General features: G+C 33.8%; 2 protein-coding genes and 1 pseudogene across 2 annotated transcripts; 2 read left to right on the top strand and 1 right to left on the bottom strand.

Moving 5' to 3' along the window:
- The first annotated feature begins 223 nt into the window (after positions 1-223).
- On the top strand, positions 224-6,378 carry LOC103865317 (cyclic dof factor 4). Its single transcript, XM_033290439.1, has one exon. The coding sequence runs from the start codon at positions 4,639-4,641 to the stop codon at positions 5,143-5,145; it is 507 nt and encodes a 168-aa protein (XP_033146330.1). The 5' UTR covers positions 224-4,638; the 3' UTR covers positions 5,146-6,378.
- LOC103865316 (putative FBD-associated F-box protein At5g56430) lies at positions 5,334-9,771 on the bottom strand. The gene is made up of 3 exons (XM_009143112.3): positions 7,004-9,771; positions 6,800-6,928; positions 5,334-6,705 (listed from the first exon to the last, which is right to left on the bottom strand). The coding sequence occupies exons 1-3, from the start codon at positions 7,859-7,861 to the stop codon at positions 6,466-6,468; spliced, it is 1,227 nt and encodes a 408-aa protein (XP_009141360.1). The 5' UTR covers positions 7,862-9,771; the 3' UTR covers positions 5,334-6,465.
- A 23-nt stretch (positions 9,772-9,794) lies between these two features.
- Positions 9,795-15,647, top strand: LOC103865315 (annotated as a pseudogene).
- Positions 15,648-17,077: the final 1,430 nt, after the last annotated feature.

Below are 17,077 nucleotides of genomic sequence, written 5' to 3'. Positions count from 1 at the left end.
GCCAAAACACTAAAAGGCCCATTGTATTAAAAGATCCAGCCCAATTATGTATATTCTTATTAGAGCTACTGGTTATAATATTTAAGCCCAGATAAAAATATTTTTTTTATTAGAGAGTGTATGATTTGTTATCCTAACAAAATAAATATGTTTTGTTTGAGTCTCTTGAGAGTTAACGTTAATCACCTTATTACAGTTTGGGGACAAAGTAATAGTTACTCAACCGTGTTTGGAAAACAGCATGGGATTAGGATATAATCCCTTTAATTAATAGAAGTCGTACATAAAGGGTCTGGTGTTAGCTAGCTGTATTGTTTTTGTTTGTCGAAGCAAATTGGAATAAACTTCTGAACAAAGCAGAAATCTCAATGTCAAAATTTTATAATAGTATATAGTTAAAATTGGACCTGTACTTTGTGTACAACTTGTTTGTTTACTTTTCCTTTGTCTATGTTTCGTTTGTCAATGAATTTATATTACTAAACCGAAATTTATATGTCAACAATACTACTACAAATTTCAAAAGTTAAGTCTAAGGTTTTTATTTAGTTATATACATGAAAACATGAGTTGGCAAACTGAGATCTGGCCTAATAGTAACATACAAGTACTCGAAACCCTAAGCCGTGAAGTTCGCTTTCTGTTGCTTTATTTAAGTTAAACTTAAAAGTTTATAAGTTGGACACTTGAGTCGATACACTAAAGAATAAAGATTCTATCCTTGTTTATAATTATTTTCTAAAAGTTCACTTTATAGAAGAAAAAAGGTTCTTTATAATCATACTAGACAATAGATTAATTGAACGATGGATACTATTGGTAACGCAAAGCGATATAAGTATTTTGGTGGTAAAGGTGTGAATGATAAGTATTAGAGACGGTAAACAAAATACTGATAGAATATGGTAATTACCATATGAACTTTGCGTGTATAATCTCAAATAGTAAAACCACTTTAACGAGTTGTATCGAGTCATGTTCCTTTTTGGATAGACAAATCTCTATATTTTGTTACCTCGACTGAATCTATATCTATCTAGTTGTTGGCAATATAGACTAATACAGTCTGCTGTGAACAAATCATGAATCATAGTTGCACTCCGACCACTTGGGACTCTGTCAAGAAGCTCCATGGTAACGATGCGTGAGTCTCTTAAAAAGCTCATATCCCTATTTTTCTTTTCTTTTGGACGGCTTTGTCTTATTAAATTCTACATTCAAAAAAACTATTATAGAAGCTCCATGGAGCCGTCCAAAAAAGCTCATACCCCTACTTATTGTTAATTAGAATTGAATTTGTTGAATGTTAGATTCGGGTTTATTATGAGCTTCCAACTTAAAATCAATTGGCAATTAGTGGATTGGCCCTAACCCTTTATATAGTAGTAGATTAATTCTTATATATCCGATGTGGGATGTTTCTCATCAATACCTTCCCTCACGCTCAGACATCTAGGTCTGAAGCGTGGACAATGTGGGAATAACATCCACAGAGGGCCCAACATCGGTATAGTAGTAGTAGTTGTAGTTTAGGTCAAAGGATCTTATCGCTCTGATACCATGTTAGATTCGGGTTTATTATGAGCTTCCAACTTAAAACCAATTGGCAATTAATGGATTGGCCCTAACCCTTTATATAGTAGTAGATTAATTCTTATATATCCGATGTGGGATGTTTCTCATCAATATTGAATGAATACCCTATAAAAGCTCCATGGTCACATTCAAGAAAATAAAACTGAATTCATTCATTCAACAAATTCAATTCTAATTAACAATAAGTAAATTGTTACTATAAAGAACACTGAAGGAAATAATAATTTTGAAAAAAATTATATTATAAAATATTCTTTGTCTTTTTTCTTTGAGACCGTAGTAGTAAAATACTAAGGAAATATATAAATCGGGTTTGTTCATACGCAAACACATCCAATTTTGAAAAGAAAATAAGCATGGGGGCAAGACTTCTAGGTGTCTAGAGATTTGCATTGCTGCAAACCTAATGGTAATAGTAGTAGATTATTTAAAGTGCTACAAAAGTGGAGCTCGTAACTCGTGCACTTCGAAATCATATTAATCAAATATCACACCATTTTATTTTCCTTTTCATCATCACATTTCCGTAATTTACTGCATTGCTCGTTTATGATTAGTTTTGACATTTAGTTTCAATTTAAAGAAAAAGGATGTACAAAAAGAAAAGAAAAAATGGATACATATTTCGATACGAACAAAACTTAGGGGTGAGTTCACCCCCTAGGGTGAACCTTTAAATTCACCTCACCTCTAATAACCAATCATAATGCCACATAGATTAATGGATAAAAACAATTAAATAATTTTTTAAAAACTAAAATAATTAAAAAATAATAATAATAACGTCAACTTTACGATATTAAAAACCTTAACTAAACCCTAAATCCAAACCTAAACTCTAAATCCTAAATCTAAACCCGAACTCTATACCCTAAAACCCAAACCTAAACCCTAAACCCAAACCTATACCCTAAATCCAAACCATATACCCTAAAACCTAAACCCTAAACCCAAAACCCAAAACCCAAAACCCAAATTCTATACCCTAAACCCGAACCCTATACTCTAAATCCAAACCCTATACCTTAAAACCTAAACCCTAGATCCAAACTCTATACCCTAAACCCAAACTCTAAACCCTAAACTATAAACCCTAGATCTTAAATCCTAAACCCAAACATTAGACCCTAAATTTAACCTTAAACCCTAAACCCAATTCTATACCCTAAATCATGAACTTAAATTGTAGATTCTAAATCCAAACCTTAAATTCTAAAAGAACAATATCAACATTAATCTAAATATTTTAGTTTTGGATTTAGGTATAGGATTTACAATTTAGATTTAGGGTCTAGGATTTGAGTTTAGGATATAGGGTTTGGATTTATGGTTTATGGTTTAAATTTAAGATTTAAGGTTTGGGTTTAGGATTTAAGGTCTAGGGTTTAGGGTTTAGAATTTAGGATCTAGAGTTTGAATTTAGGGTATATAGTTTGGGTTTAGGGTTTAGGGTTTAGGTTTTAAGGTATAGGGTTTGGATTTAGAGTATATGGTTTGGATTTAGAGTATATGGTTTGGATTTAGGTTCGGATTTTAGGGTATAGTATTTGGGTTTAGGGTTTAGGTTTTAACGTACAGGGTTTATATTTAGGGTATAGGATTTGGGTTTAGGGTTTAGGTTTGGGTTTAAGGTTTAGAGTTTGGGTTTAAGGTTTAGAGTTTAGGGTTTAAGGTTACGGTTTGGATTTAGGGTATAGGGTTTGGGTTTAAGTTTGGGTTTTAGGGTATAGAGTTCAGGTTTAGTGTTTAGAGTTTCGGGTTTAAGGTTACGGTTTGGATTTAGGGTTTAGTTGGCGTTTTTAACGTCGTTAAAATTAGCGTTATTATTATTATTTTTAACTATTTTGATTTTTAAAAAATTATTTAATTGTTTTTATCCATTAATCTATGTGGCATTATGATTGGTTCTTAGAGGTGAGGTGAATTTAAAGGTTCACCCTAGGGGGTGAACCTAAGTTTTGTTCTTTCGATACCCAACATCTCTAGTTCGTTAATAATCTATGAACAAACCAGAAACCACACTCAAATTCAAATCATGGATGTGCAATCTCTTTCAAAACAAATAGCGTTATCCATGGTTGGATCATGTACAACAGTTCAAGCATCCACTAGTCTAAAAATTATCACGGAATTAATTGTATATTTTATATTTATTCATAACACACAAATGCATGCATATTCGTTTTTTTTTTGCATGCATACTCGTCAAAATAGAGCAAAAGCATGTTTTTTTATCCCTAATTCTTAGAGTGAAATTTTTAGTGAAATATAAGAATCCGTCTTTTAACTTTTAATTAAAAACCTAAAAATCGGTTCTTAAATATCTTATTAAGAACTGATTCTTAGTTTTTTTAATTAAAACTAAAAGACAGATTTTTATATTCCGTTAAAAATTTCATACCCTAGGAACTTCCATCAAATATGCTCTAAGTTGACAAACAAAAAAGAAAAAAAGAGTTGATAAGACTTTTACGCTCATGTTTTACGGACTTTATGGATTTAAAACGAAAAATTTATAGCTTCGTCTGTACTGTACTGATGTTAAATAAGCTATAATGAAAAAGCGATGAATGCGCCTAATATATGTTTAGAGCATCCCCATTAGTGAACTTATAGGGGGTTCACACAGACTCCAAAAAAAAAAAATATTAAAATAATGAATAGTGATGAACTTGTCTCTCTCCACCTTTTCCCAGTGAACCTGGTTCATCACTGTAACGCGGGTCCCACGGCACGTGGCGGCATGCCATTAGTCTGATTAATTAATTTTTTTTATTTTTTAAACAAAAATAAAAAAAAATAATAAAAAAAATAATAAAAAAAAATACTTTGTGAACTCTTTTCATGGGGTTCACTAATCGGGGTGCTCTTAGTCTTTTAAACAATGAATATTTAATCGCTACTCTCAACTACTTTATCTCCTTTTTCTACTCCAATCCTAACTACAAAGTTATATCGATCATCTTCCTATAAAACTGTCCTTGCTCGTTCTTAGCTGCAACAGCCTTTCTATAAGCTATCTTCACCGCTCTCCACATTATCATGGCGACACAAGATTTGCAAGGGATCAAACTCTTTGGCAAAACCATTGCATGTAACGTCAATATCACTCACAAGATCAAAAACGAAGATGAGAAACAACCGTCGGATCCCACAGTCAGATCATCCTCATTATCTGATCCGACGGTGGAGAAGCGTCCGGACAAGATCATAGCATGTCCGAGATGCAAGAGCATGGAGACAAAGTTCTGTTACTTCAACAACTACAACGCTAATCAGCCTCGGCACTTTTGGAAAAGCTGCCACCGTTACTGGACCGCCGGTGGCGCACTCCGGAACGTTCCTGTTGGTGCCGGTCGTCGGAAAACAAAACCACTGGCCCGTGTTGTTGTCGGTATGCTTGGGGATGGAAATGAGGCTCACCATGTCGAGCTTATTAATGGCTTGCTTTCCCATGAGTTGCATTCGGCAGCCGCTGCTCGCGGCGGTTTCCGACATGATTTTTCCCTTAAGCGGCTCCGGTGCTTTTCTGACGGTGAGCCGTGTTGATTTTAATTTACTGAGTATTAATTTTTCTTTGTTAAATATTATTGTTTTTGGTAGTTGACAAAAAAAAATTATTGTTTTTGGTTTTGGGGTTGAGTGGTTGTCTTCCTTTAAACCCGTTGAAGAACGTGGTGAATTTGGTCGCTCTTGGGTACATACAGGCTGTCGAGATAGTTAATTTAGTATTTGTCAATCAATCAAAGCTGATTAGTGGTAGTTGTTTTATTACTCTACACAATATAATTTTTTTTTTGTTTTTTTTTTGTCATCCACAATATAATTTTTTACTGAAGGTATTTCCATCCGTACTCCATTTTTGTTTTTTAGAATGGAGTAAAAATAAATATGAAATAAGTAATGCTCCAACTCAACTTCATATCTCACTCCATAATGAAATTTACTTTATAAATGGAGTAATCTATTTTTAGTTTGTTCATCACTCCATTATGGAGTAGAAAATATAGTAGGGTTGAAGCAATTTTACTCCAATTTCACTTTTACTCTATTTTGGAGGAAAAAATGGAGTTATACATTGGAGATGCTCTGAACAGACTTCTTCACTCTTTTAATTAGCTAAAAATATTTACCTAGGATTTGTATGATATGCTAAAAACTTATTTTGATAGATAGTGATATCTAAAGCAATATATAATTAGCTAACTAATAATTTATTTTAGAAAGAAGAATCTCATGACAATGGATGATATTTGTTAACAGAAAAGAGTCTATTTTGAGTTTAACAGTTTCAGTTGTATTAAATACGATCCAAATAAATGGTCAGTGCTAAATGCGATATCAATTCGGTTATAATTTGAAAAATAATCTGATTTTTTTAATATACCCACATCGATATTGACCATAACATAAGTTAGTCAGAAATTAAACAAAGTTATTTTGATTTAAAAAAAAACAGAAAAATGTTCAGTACGGAATTTGAGCCCGAAAATTGTTACCTTTAAAGTGGATTCGTATTACGGAATAAAATTATATATACTACTATGCTTCTTCATTTTCTTCAAGTCATGCATATTTAATTAAGTGACAGAGACCAGAGTTAATCTCACTACACAATAGTATGTATGTATGAAAGAGATAGAATCAGATGAGAACATATTATGTTGAAAAAGAAGAGATTTAAAGGCAAAGAGACATACTGTACTAGACTCTTAAAAATAAAACTGAATTAAAAAGTGAGGTGCAAACCTTAAATTAAAAAGCAGGGTTTATTTGAGAATTAAAAAAAAGGCTATGGTCTCTTGCGCTTTTTGTGCCACTCGCTTTGATCTTCAAAAGTGCACAAAGGTGGTATCTCCGTCGCCTGAGCTAGCCTCGCCCCAATCTAAGAATTTCATAACTGAACTTGCCATAAACAGCCTTGCGCCAACGCTTTTTAAAGCAAAGGTTCCCATTCTCTAACAAATACTTCACCACATTTTCCTCTTCTTCTGTTCCTTCATATGCAATCCACTCCACAGTTTCGAGACTGGACGTCAAACATTCAGGAATACAAATCGGTCGCTCCCAGTTAGTTCGGACATTTCTAGAATTCTGGCAGCTGTGTCTCTGAAAAACAAACAAACAAACAAAAAAAGTTGTAAACTAAATATTGAAGACTTAACATCAACCAGGTTATAATTAAGACCGTATATAAACTTACCGTTCTCGAGAGCCTGAGAGCTCGGAGTTTAGGAGAATGTTTGAGGATAACATTCAACCAATCTAAGGAGCACATGACACAAAGCTCTAGAAACACGAGCTGATCAAAGTCGCCTTTTAGACATGAATCCTAGCCAAAAAGTGTCGTGTCATCAGCACATAAGTAAAGTGGCAGAAACTAAAAACATATAGAATTTTTTTTTACCATTTGTGGTTTTAAACACAAGGAAAGCTGTTTCGCTGAGGTAAGAGATCCCAGAAGCTTGTCAGAATCACAAAACCTAAGATGGATCTCCGCTTCCAGTTCCTCAGGGACGTTCACCAACGAACAAAACCCGCTAAAATGGTCAACCATATGCAAAAACTTCAAACGAGGAGCGTCGATCACGTATCCATGATCATATCTCGGATCAGCATAACCACCTACTAACTCCTCCACGTCCAAGCTCCGCAGCGACGCCACGCGAATCGAATACGTCTTCACGTTGCTGGCTATCCACCCACGTACGACCAATGTTTCGAGAACAGGGAAGCAAGACAAAAACCTATCAACGGTTTGATCGCTAGAGAAGCTTATATCTCGAAGAGACAAGGTCTTGAGGCTCCGGAGACGTGTTTTCGAAGGAACGTCGTCGATGATCGTTCCTCGGAGGCGTAACACCACTAGGGTTTCGTGCGTGTACAGGCTCGTGGGAAAGCGTATAGGGTAACGGCAGTGAAGGCAGTAGAGAAGGTTAAGATCGAGAACGTTGCGAGCAACCGCGACGTTAACCCATTTTTCGAAGGATTCAGGGGAGTAATCTCGGAGATGATAAAGGTTGAGATGGAGAGTTTCTAGAGCAGGGGCTACGTTTCGCTCCAAGAACTGGTCGATGAACTCTGAAGGCACGGCGGATGTGGCGTGATATTTGTATGAATAGTCACGAAAATCAAGCTTTGGAACGAGTTTCCAGACGGAACGCCATCGTCTGGACAAAAGCGACGTCGCGACAACCTCTTCTGTCGGGATTTGTAGCAAAATCTTCACCAGCAAATCGTCACATAACTCATTGATATTTCCCATATTCAACCAGATAATATGCTTCTCCTATAAAAATCTGTGAACGGAACAATATTGAGTCACAATGATATAAGCTATATATTCAAACCCTAATCAAGTTTTACCTAACAAGATTTTTCGTTTTTGTTATTACAGAACAGAAAATGGGCCGGCCCAAAGGCTTGCCCAGAAGAATGTCATCTACTCCATTAAAAATAAAGAATTAGGAAGTTTTTTTAACAACACACTAGATTCTGACCCGTCCTTTAAAGGACGGGTATATTTTTTGTTTTAATTTTTTGAAAAATTTAATTTTTATATTTGTGTTATTTTGTAATCATATCATGTTTAATATTAATTTAATTTATACACTTGTCTCATATGCATTTTAGAAGTTATTTTAAAAGTTTATTCCTAAAATTTGCAACATATTATATTTTCTTAATAGTTACATAACAAAATTAGTCAAGAATATTTATCCAAAAAACCGACTTGGAATCGACCCAAAAATCAAAATCTCATACTCTGTTAGACCTGGCCTATATACTCGAATGGCTCTTATACTGTTATATCCGAATACTAATATCAAATCCAACCCGCACCGAAAACCGAATAACTTTTTTTAAAAATGTTTGAAAATTTTAATTTTTAATATTTCTATTATATATATATATATATATATATATGTAAATGAGTTAATATGGTCTTCACTAACTTTAAATTAAATCACATTTAATAAATATTTTTAGTCGAATAGCCTATTTAGAACCTGTTAAACTAAATGAGTTTATATGAATATTAATTTCTATTCAAAGTCCACTTATAAAAATTTAATGTCATTAATAATCCATTTCACGAGTAATAAATATAATCGTAACTACATTAATAAGAAAATATAATATGTGATGGAATTTCAAAGGGCGGATAAAATTTATCATTGTCCAAGTTTCCGTTATTTTTTTGTGATGGAATATTATTTATGAAAATGTAACATCAGTAAATATATTTTGAAACATCACATGTATTTATCCCTAAATAATAATGTGATCGAACAGTGTATTTGAAAACATATATATTTACTTTGGGTTTGTAAAAACTCCATATAATTTACAGGCCTCGTACTTATATCCATTTATTAAATTTGGGTTTGTACAAACTGCATATAACTTATAAACCTGGTAAACCTATGTGTTATGTATATTCATTTATATATATTGTAACCGTCACTATGTATCCGGAGTAGTGGGGGTGGATTCCGCTTACTGAGGAAATAAAATCTCGTATATTATCAAAAAGTGAACAAATATACGAACAGAATATATATTGATAGGTGGATCCAGTGCCTAATACACCAAGACTAAATAGTTGGACACAACATATATCAATGGGTCATGATCCTAATTTAATAGTATTGATAACTTTATTACTTAAACCGTATAAGGAGCATACAAATAATCCGCCAACCAAGGAGGAGGAACTGAAAAGGAAATATTACTTGAACCGTATAAGGAGCATACGAATAAGTCAATTACATGTAATATTTTAATTTATTAAAGACTAGTATCTTTTTAATTGACCATCAAACTAAGTTCTTAATGAACGCAACATATAAAAACTTAACTTACCAAATAATATTGTAGAGCTATGATGATACCAGACCAATGATTTTTTGTTATTTTTTTTTTTTATGAAATTTCAAATTTATTGATCATACAAGAAAGAATATATGTACAAGCCTATGTGGTTACAACTGAATAATGTGAGTAAACAGCCAAACTAAGTATCATGAGCTCCAAACCACTTTTGCATCAGACCTTGCAACCTTGGCCTTAAGTAATAACGCGTAGACGTTATTGTCTACCAGTCTAGCAATATGCTCAACCGGCTTTGAAACATGGTTGTGGAGTCTCTCATTCCGTTCTCTCCAAATGTAGTAGACAGTAACCTGCAGCACAAGTCTGAGCAGAATAAATGTAAGCCGATCATAGTGACCTGTCAAGAGCCTCGTGATGGTAGTATCCCAATCAGGATCCGGGTCCATGCCAAATAAGTTTCCTGTAACCTTGAGCCAAAGTGTGAATGTGTACGGACAAGCAAAGAATAGGTGGTCTCGGGTTTCGTCTGGCTCCCCACAGTAGAGACAATATTGTGCATGACCCCACTGTGCAGTGCGATGTCCAGTTGATAGCCTGTCTCTTACAGCCAACCACGTTATGAAAGCAAATCTCGGCACTCCTTGCTGAAACCAAATCAGCCGACTCCACATTACTTGATCCTTCTTCTTTCTAATATTATTCCAAGTGTTCTTGGAGTTAAACCTGCTGCTATAGGTGTCGTCTCCATCTCTCCATAACACCCCGTCAGGCACGTTTGCAGTCAAATTTAGTGGGAGCTCTCGAATGTCATGAACCAGATCTTGAAGGAAATGGTCACGACATCTACGAAATCTCCACTCACCATCGACTAGCACATCACAGATTCTAGCACTTCTTTCAATACCCAGTCTCTGAGTCCCTATTTCACCCGCTAGGTCAATCAGTCGCCCCCTAGGGTGCCACAAATCTGTCCAGAATCTGATTTTTTGTTGTTGTTAATGTTACTTAACAGTGATCATATTCTCTAGGAGTTGGATCATCAGTTGTTCGGTAGAACAAATACCCAAAACAGAGTGTTTTTTTTTTGAAGAGCATGGTGACAACGGTACATTTGGAGCCTTTGAGTCTATGTCTACTGAAACAAAAAGTTACATAAAAACGACGATACATTATAAATTGTTGAACACATGTATTTGTCTCCTTCACTTGATTTCAAGTACATGTATACAATAAACACTCACTGGTGATTTCACTCTGTTTCAGAGATTAATGGATGAATGCTATTGGTGAATGAATCACGATATCTTGTTCAACCCCAAGCTCATACTAGCCAGTTTAGTGTAGTAAATAGTTTTTTTAGTCGAGAGATAGTTCTTTCCTCTTTACTTGTGAGATGATAAAAAGAAAATGAAACTAGTTTTTTTAGTGACTCTACATTTTCATCCCTTGGGGGATTAATATTTTTTTTTTTTGGTAAAAGGGATTAATATATAAGGTTATGGATCGTCAACTTTTATGGATCGTCAACTTTCATTTCAGTAGCTCTAAGTAAATAGAAAGTCTCTGAGGCATCCAGCTTTATTGGATCGTCAACTTTCATTTCAGTAGCTCTAAGTAAATAGAAAGTCTCTGAGGCATCCAACTTTTATGGATCGTCAACTTTCATTTCAGTAGCTCTAAGTAAATAGAAAGTCTCTGAGGCATCCAACAATGTGTGAACACTCCGAGTCTCCGATCTAATTGTATCATCCAAAACTAGTATTAGTATGCTAAATAACTCATCGCTAAGTGATTTGGGTAAACCTTTACACTGATAAATTTACAAACTCTAAGGCACAAAGTGAAACTTGAAGGAGAAGCCAATTTCTTGATTTTTACTGGTAAGAGGCCAAATACAAAACTTTTTCATCTTTTGTGTTTGTTAGTTTTAACTTTTAATGCAATACTTTTTGTCGTTTTAATACGTGACTCATGTTAGCCAAGTTGAGAGACATAAATAAATCAAAAAATTGACTTGTAGCATGAATATGACGCACCCATTTGAGCCCATGCTCTATTGCTCCTTTCATTGCTTGCATATATTATAATGTCTAAGACAATTTGTGCTTGCTTGCGGATAAATAATATAAACAAGTAACTTTCTAACAGAATTTATTACAAAATATGAAAAGTACAGGCCAAAAAAGAAATGTACATGTTTAGAAAAAAATGCATTATACTTAATTTTATCTTTTTAACATAAACTATTCTTGTTATATACACTATGGTGTCGAGGGTCCTAACCAAAATTAATATTACTTGGTGAAATTCTTGAAATAACATTGGACCAAGATCATGGTGAACTCGTGTTGTAGAAAAGAAAACATTTGTAAATTTTTGCGTTTTTGGATTCGGCTCAAAACTACGGGTGTTATTCATTATTCCAAGTCCTATAGTACTATTTTTTTTTTAAAGCATAATCCATTATTTTGTGGAATTTGCTCAAAGTACAAGCGAAACGGAACTCCAAGTGGGGAAATACGTTTCTCCTCCCACTCATTTAGAAAAATATAAAATATAAGAAGCCGGAAAAAAGGTATTTCTAATATATGCAGCTCAACACTGCTTAAATTATTACATAAACCGATAAAAATCAGTTTCTGCAAATAGAGAATCGTTTAAGCAGTGTCAAGCTATAAATACACTATGTCTTCCATATCATCAAACATTCCACAATTCATACATTTATAAGAGTTTAAAAAGATAATACTATACTACTCCAAAATTTTGATATAACATTGTTGCATATCAAAAAATTTATCTAAATTATTCATATTGTTTCGGCGGAGTTTTGTGTGCCATTTAGAATGTAGAATCGTTATCTCGGGAACATGTGACCTCTAAGCGCAAACAAACTTCCACTTAATCAACACTTTTTAGAGTGCATGTGCATGGAACACTGGTGGTCGTGTTTTTAAATTCGTTTAATTTAATTTTGATTATATACAATAGGTAGCACAAAGGGGTTTTCAATTCCAATTTCAGTTTAACATATATTCGGACCAGATATATCAAAATCACAAAATGAACCAGAATACAAATAAGGAAGTTAAACATATAAGATATACAAATGGGGAAGTTTTTCTTCCAGACATTACGGCGCAAGTAATGCAAAGTATTAACATCACATCAAATGGATTCAAGTCAACTTGCATTTTCTTACATATGATTGGATATCTCATTGTTTAATCCTAAATCTATAAATACTCTTCCATCTATCCTCACTCCTCCACCACCACTAATCATAACCACAAAAAAAAAAGCATACTCTTCCTTCTATTCTCTCCAATCTCAAAAAGCAAAATGACAATGATCATAGTCTTGGTCACTCTTTTGACCATTCTTTTCACAAGTTTCAGAATCTCTCAAGCTACGTCTCGTACTGTGACCTTCCATGTGCCGTCGATGGTTGATAAACATGAGCAATGGATGTCTCGATTTTCTCGTGTTTACCACGATGAGCTCGAGAAACAGATGAGACGCGATGTGTTTAAAAAGAACTTGAAGTTCGTTGAGAACTTCAACGAAAAAGCGAACAAGAGCTACACGCTTAGTGTCAATGCATTCGCGGATTGGACCAACGAGGAGTTCCTAGCAACACACACTGGACTGAAGAACATAACTCGAATTTCCCCATCCAAGGTGGTCGACAAAACGTTGTCGTCTAGGTATTGGAACGTCAGTGATGTAGCAGCCGAGAGCAAGGACTGGAGGAGTGAAGGAGCTGTCACTCCGGTCAAATACCAAGGCCAATGCGGTAATGCTTCTTTTCTATAGAATTATACATAATTTAGAACAACTAAAAAAATGTAAAAAAATCGTATAATTTAACATGGATGCAATGCAAAATGCAAATTATAATTGCACCAAAATATTAATTATAACTTGATGTCCAAGTAAGTTTATGTCTAAAGAGAATATAGTTGTTCCTTCTATGAGAGCATCTAATTGATAAGAGGGTTTATATATGTACAGGATGTTGCTGGGCGTTTTCATCTGTAGCAGCAGTGGAAGGTGTGACTAAGATCGCCCACGGGAAGCTCGTGTCTTTGTCCTAACAACAGCTTCTAGACTGCGACAGAGTGTACGACCAAGGCTGCAACGGTGGGATAATGTCGGATGCTTTCAACTATATAATCCAAAACCGAGGCATCGCTTCGGAGAAGTCTTACTCTTACCAAGGATCAGATGGGAGATGCCGGTCCAATGCAATACCTGCTGCACGGATCAGCGGTTTCCAATCCGTCCCTAGCAACAACGAGCAGGCCTTGCTCGAGGCCGTATCTGGGCAACCCGTCTCTGTTTCCATGGACGCAAGTGGGGACGGGTTCATGCATTACTCAGGGGGAGTATATGACGGGCCTTGTGGGACTAGCTCGAATCATGCAGTGACGTTTGTTGGGTATGGAGTGAGCGAGGACGGGACCAAATACTGGCTCGCTAAGAACTCTTGGGGTGAAACTTGGGGAGAAAATGGTTATATAAGGATCCGCAGAGACGTGGCTTGGCCTCAAGGCATGTGTGGTGTAGCCCAATATGCTTTTTATCCAGTTGCGTAAGTGTTTTTGTTATATATTTTACACATAGACTAATTCAAATGGAAAGTGCGTATATCAAAAGTGGTATACAATATTATAAAGTGTCTTTGATTATTTGATTATGTATTGTTGAGGTGCGGTTTAATCCACATCGCATATTTTGAGCAACATTTGTAATGTATTTGTATTGTTCTGTACGTCTTGCATGGTCTTGACGTAATTGGTAAGACATGTATTTATTCAAAGAAAAAAATCTATTAAAAATTTAATGATAAAATTTAAGAGCATCTCCAATAGTTGAAAAATTAAAAGATTATTAAATAATAATGTTTAAATATAGTATAATTCAATAATTAGATTTTTTTTTTGTATTTAAACCAATTCGTGAGTGACAAATGTGAAAGAAATTTCTCATGATATTTTTATATCTGAAACTGTATTTTTCCTTCTCTTCTCCATTTAAATTACTAGAGTGTAGAAGCACCGTGGCCTAATGGTCAAGGTTTAAAGGCTTTTACACCTAGGTCTGGAGTTCAAACCCCAGACAACGCAATTTCTACAGGAAGAGATCTGGGTTTTCAGTTTTCGGAGAAGACGAATTATGCAGAAGATTAGAGAAAATACTTACAAGATATCTTCAGCAAGGTGCAAGGACTACCGTCAGGAATGGATCTCATAGGGCTACTCAGGGTGATGCAGTCTGGCGTGAATCCTCATAAGGCAAGTAGAATTGCCGGCTGTAATATCGTCTATTTAATGTTTCTCATAATTTGTAATATCATAATCAACCAGACAAAAAAAAAAAAAATTACTAGAGTACTTTTTATTAATAGAAACCCAATGAAACCCCATTGAACATGTCTATCACTGTAATCATGCTTGGTTGGGAAATGTTAAGAACTCGATCCAAAATAAGATATATATAATCAGTACGTAAGGACTGAACAATGGTGGTCATCAGTTTCTGGTGGTTCGAACTAAGCGATCGCAGAGGTCCGAGTTGAACAATGATAAGCCACTTATAACCATTTAACAATTAAACATTGCTCTACATGAATAATATAATAAGGATGGGTCGACTACATAAAACTAGACCTATCTTGCTGTCAAAGATTTTGAAAGCCAAATGCTATTCAACCACCGACTTCTTGGATTCATCCACACTTCCAGTGTTTCATTTTCTCACTAACTTTAAAAACATTTCTTGTGACTAACTAAATTGTCTATCACTTTTTTTTTTTTCGTTCAAAAAAAAAGTGACTAACTAAATTAATTGCTTGCAATACAGATCGTTTTCATGGATTCTTTCCGAAAAGATTCTTGAGCCCATTAAAATAATTCCTATAAAGAAAAGCTTTGTTAGTTGTCACATACATTATGAATGTTTTATGTCACTTCTCAAATGATATATAGAGGATATGTGATACATAATCCAACTTAATGGGATAATATGTGCTTTGTTGTTTCTCTCGATTCTCAAAAATCTACAAAAGAATCAACTGCAAAGAATAAACAAATATGCGTAAAGTAACAGACGATTCGGAGTGAGAAAAAGTAATATCTTTCGAAAAGTCATGCTTAAGCTTCAGTTTCATTTTCGAAAACATCTTTCAAAATGTCACCAAAAGAAACGTGAAATAATCTTTCCCTTACATGTGACTACTCCTGTGAAATTCACTCACTACTTTGAAAATACTAATGAACAAAACAGAACCAATTAGGGAAAAAATAGCCAAGGTTACCTGTCGAATGCTGTCCATATCTTATAATAGAAGTAGTGTTTTTGTCAAATTATGACAAAATAAATAAAGGAACAGATGGAAGCATGTGAGAATTGCTGGAAAATGATTTAAGAGGTCCCCCGTGACAATCAAAGTAACATAATGTCCCACTAATACCTTTGATTCATTCACGAGAGACCCACGGAAACACACCTAAAATGATAATTTGATTGAGTTGAGCAGAATTATCTTGCTTTCGATAGTTATAACCAGAACTAATGTGACTTCAACGGTGTGGCAATAATCATTGGTATGCGATTGTAGACATCACATATCAGTGATATCACTTTAAATGAATACTAGATTTTAATCCGCGTTTTTTTCAATATGTAAATCTAATTTAATTCATATCATTATAATCTATTGTCTTAAATATTATAAGTTCATATTTCATATTTTCTTGTATATGTGGATCTAACTATTATTTGGCTTTTCCATTGTACAATATATTATTTTAATTATATTTGAGTTTGCAAGTTTTATTCAAAAAAGAGTTTTAAATTATTGTAATCCAATTTTGATTAATTAATTAATTTGACTGACTTGTGCTTGTTACCATTTCTCAAATGATGGTAACAATACTTTTTTTGTGAATATTTCATATATAAATATGCGCTTGTTACCATTTAGCTAGAATTATCATCATTTAGTTAATATCTAATATTGTTTTGTTACTATTTTTTCGATACCTATAACATTATACTTTTTTGAAAGAGTTTTATAACAATATAGTGTATTTTTATTTTTTTTATTGGAACAAATATTTTATAACGATATATTGTTACCATATAAAATTCTTAAACCTGAAATTTAAGATTTATAAAATTAGACTAATTTCATTGGGACTCACTCCATTTAAATCTTGAATAGTTTGGACTTATTTAATTTTAAAATTTAATAAATTATCTCATTTAAAAATTTACGGTTATTTTATTAAAAACATTTAACTTTTTTTAAAAATATTTTTTTAGAAATATAAATATGTTTTTGAAAATGATAATTAATGAGTTAAATAAAAATGAAATGTGAATATAAACAATGGGTCACATGAATATTTTGACATTTAATTATATCTTTAATGAGTATGTAAAACTAAAGTGGCATAACTTTGTAAATAACTCAAAAATCAATGGCAGAATCCTATTTAATAGTATAGACTCCCCATAAAGGTATATATTTAACTTTATGTATTGTTTAACTCTTGTGTAAACATCATATCAAAACACATTAGAGTATCGTAAATGCATTTAATCAACTCGACTTTTGGTTTTCTGTTTTAGAGCATGA

Source organism: Brassica rapa, chromosome A04, assembly GCF_000309985.2.
Source record: "Brassica rapa cultivar Chiifu-401-42 chromosome A04, CAAS_Brap_v3.01, whole genome shotgun sequence".
NCBI classification, from domain to species: Eukaryota; Viridiplantae; Streptophyta; class Magnoliopsida; order Brassicales; family Brassicaceae; genus Brassica; species Brassica rapa.
This window is presented reverse-complemented; position numbering and strand designations above follow the sequence as displayed.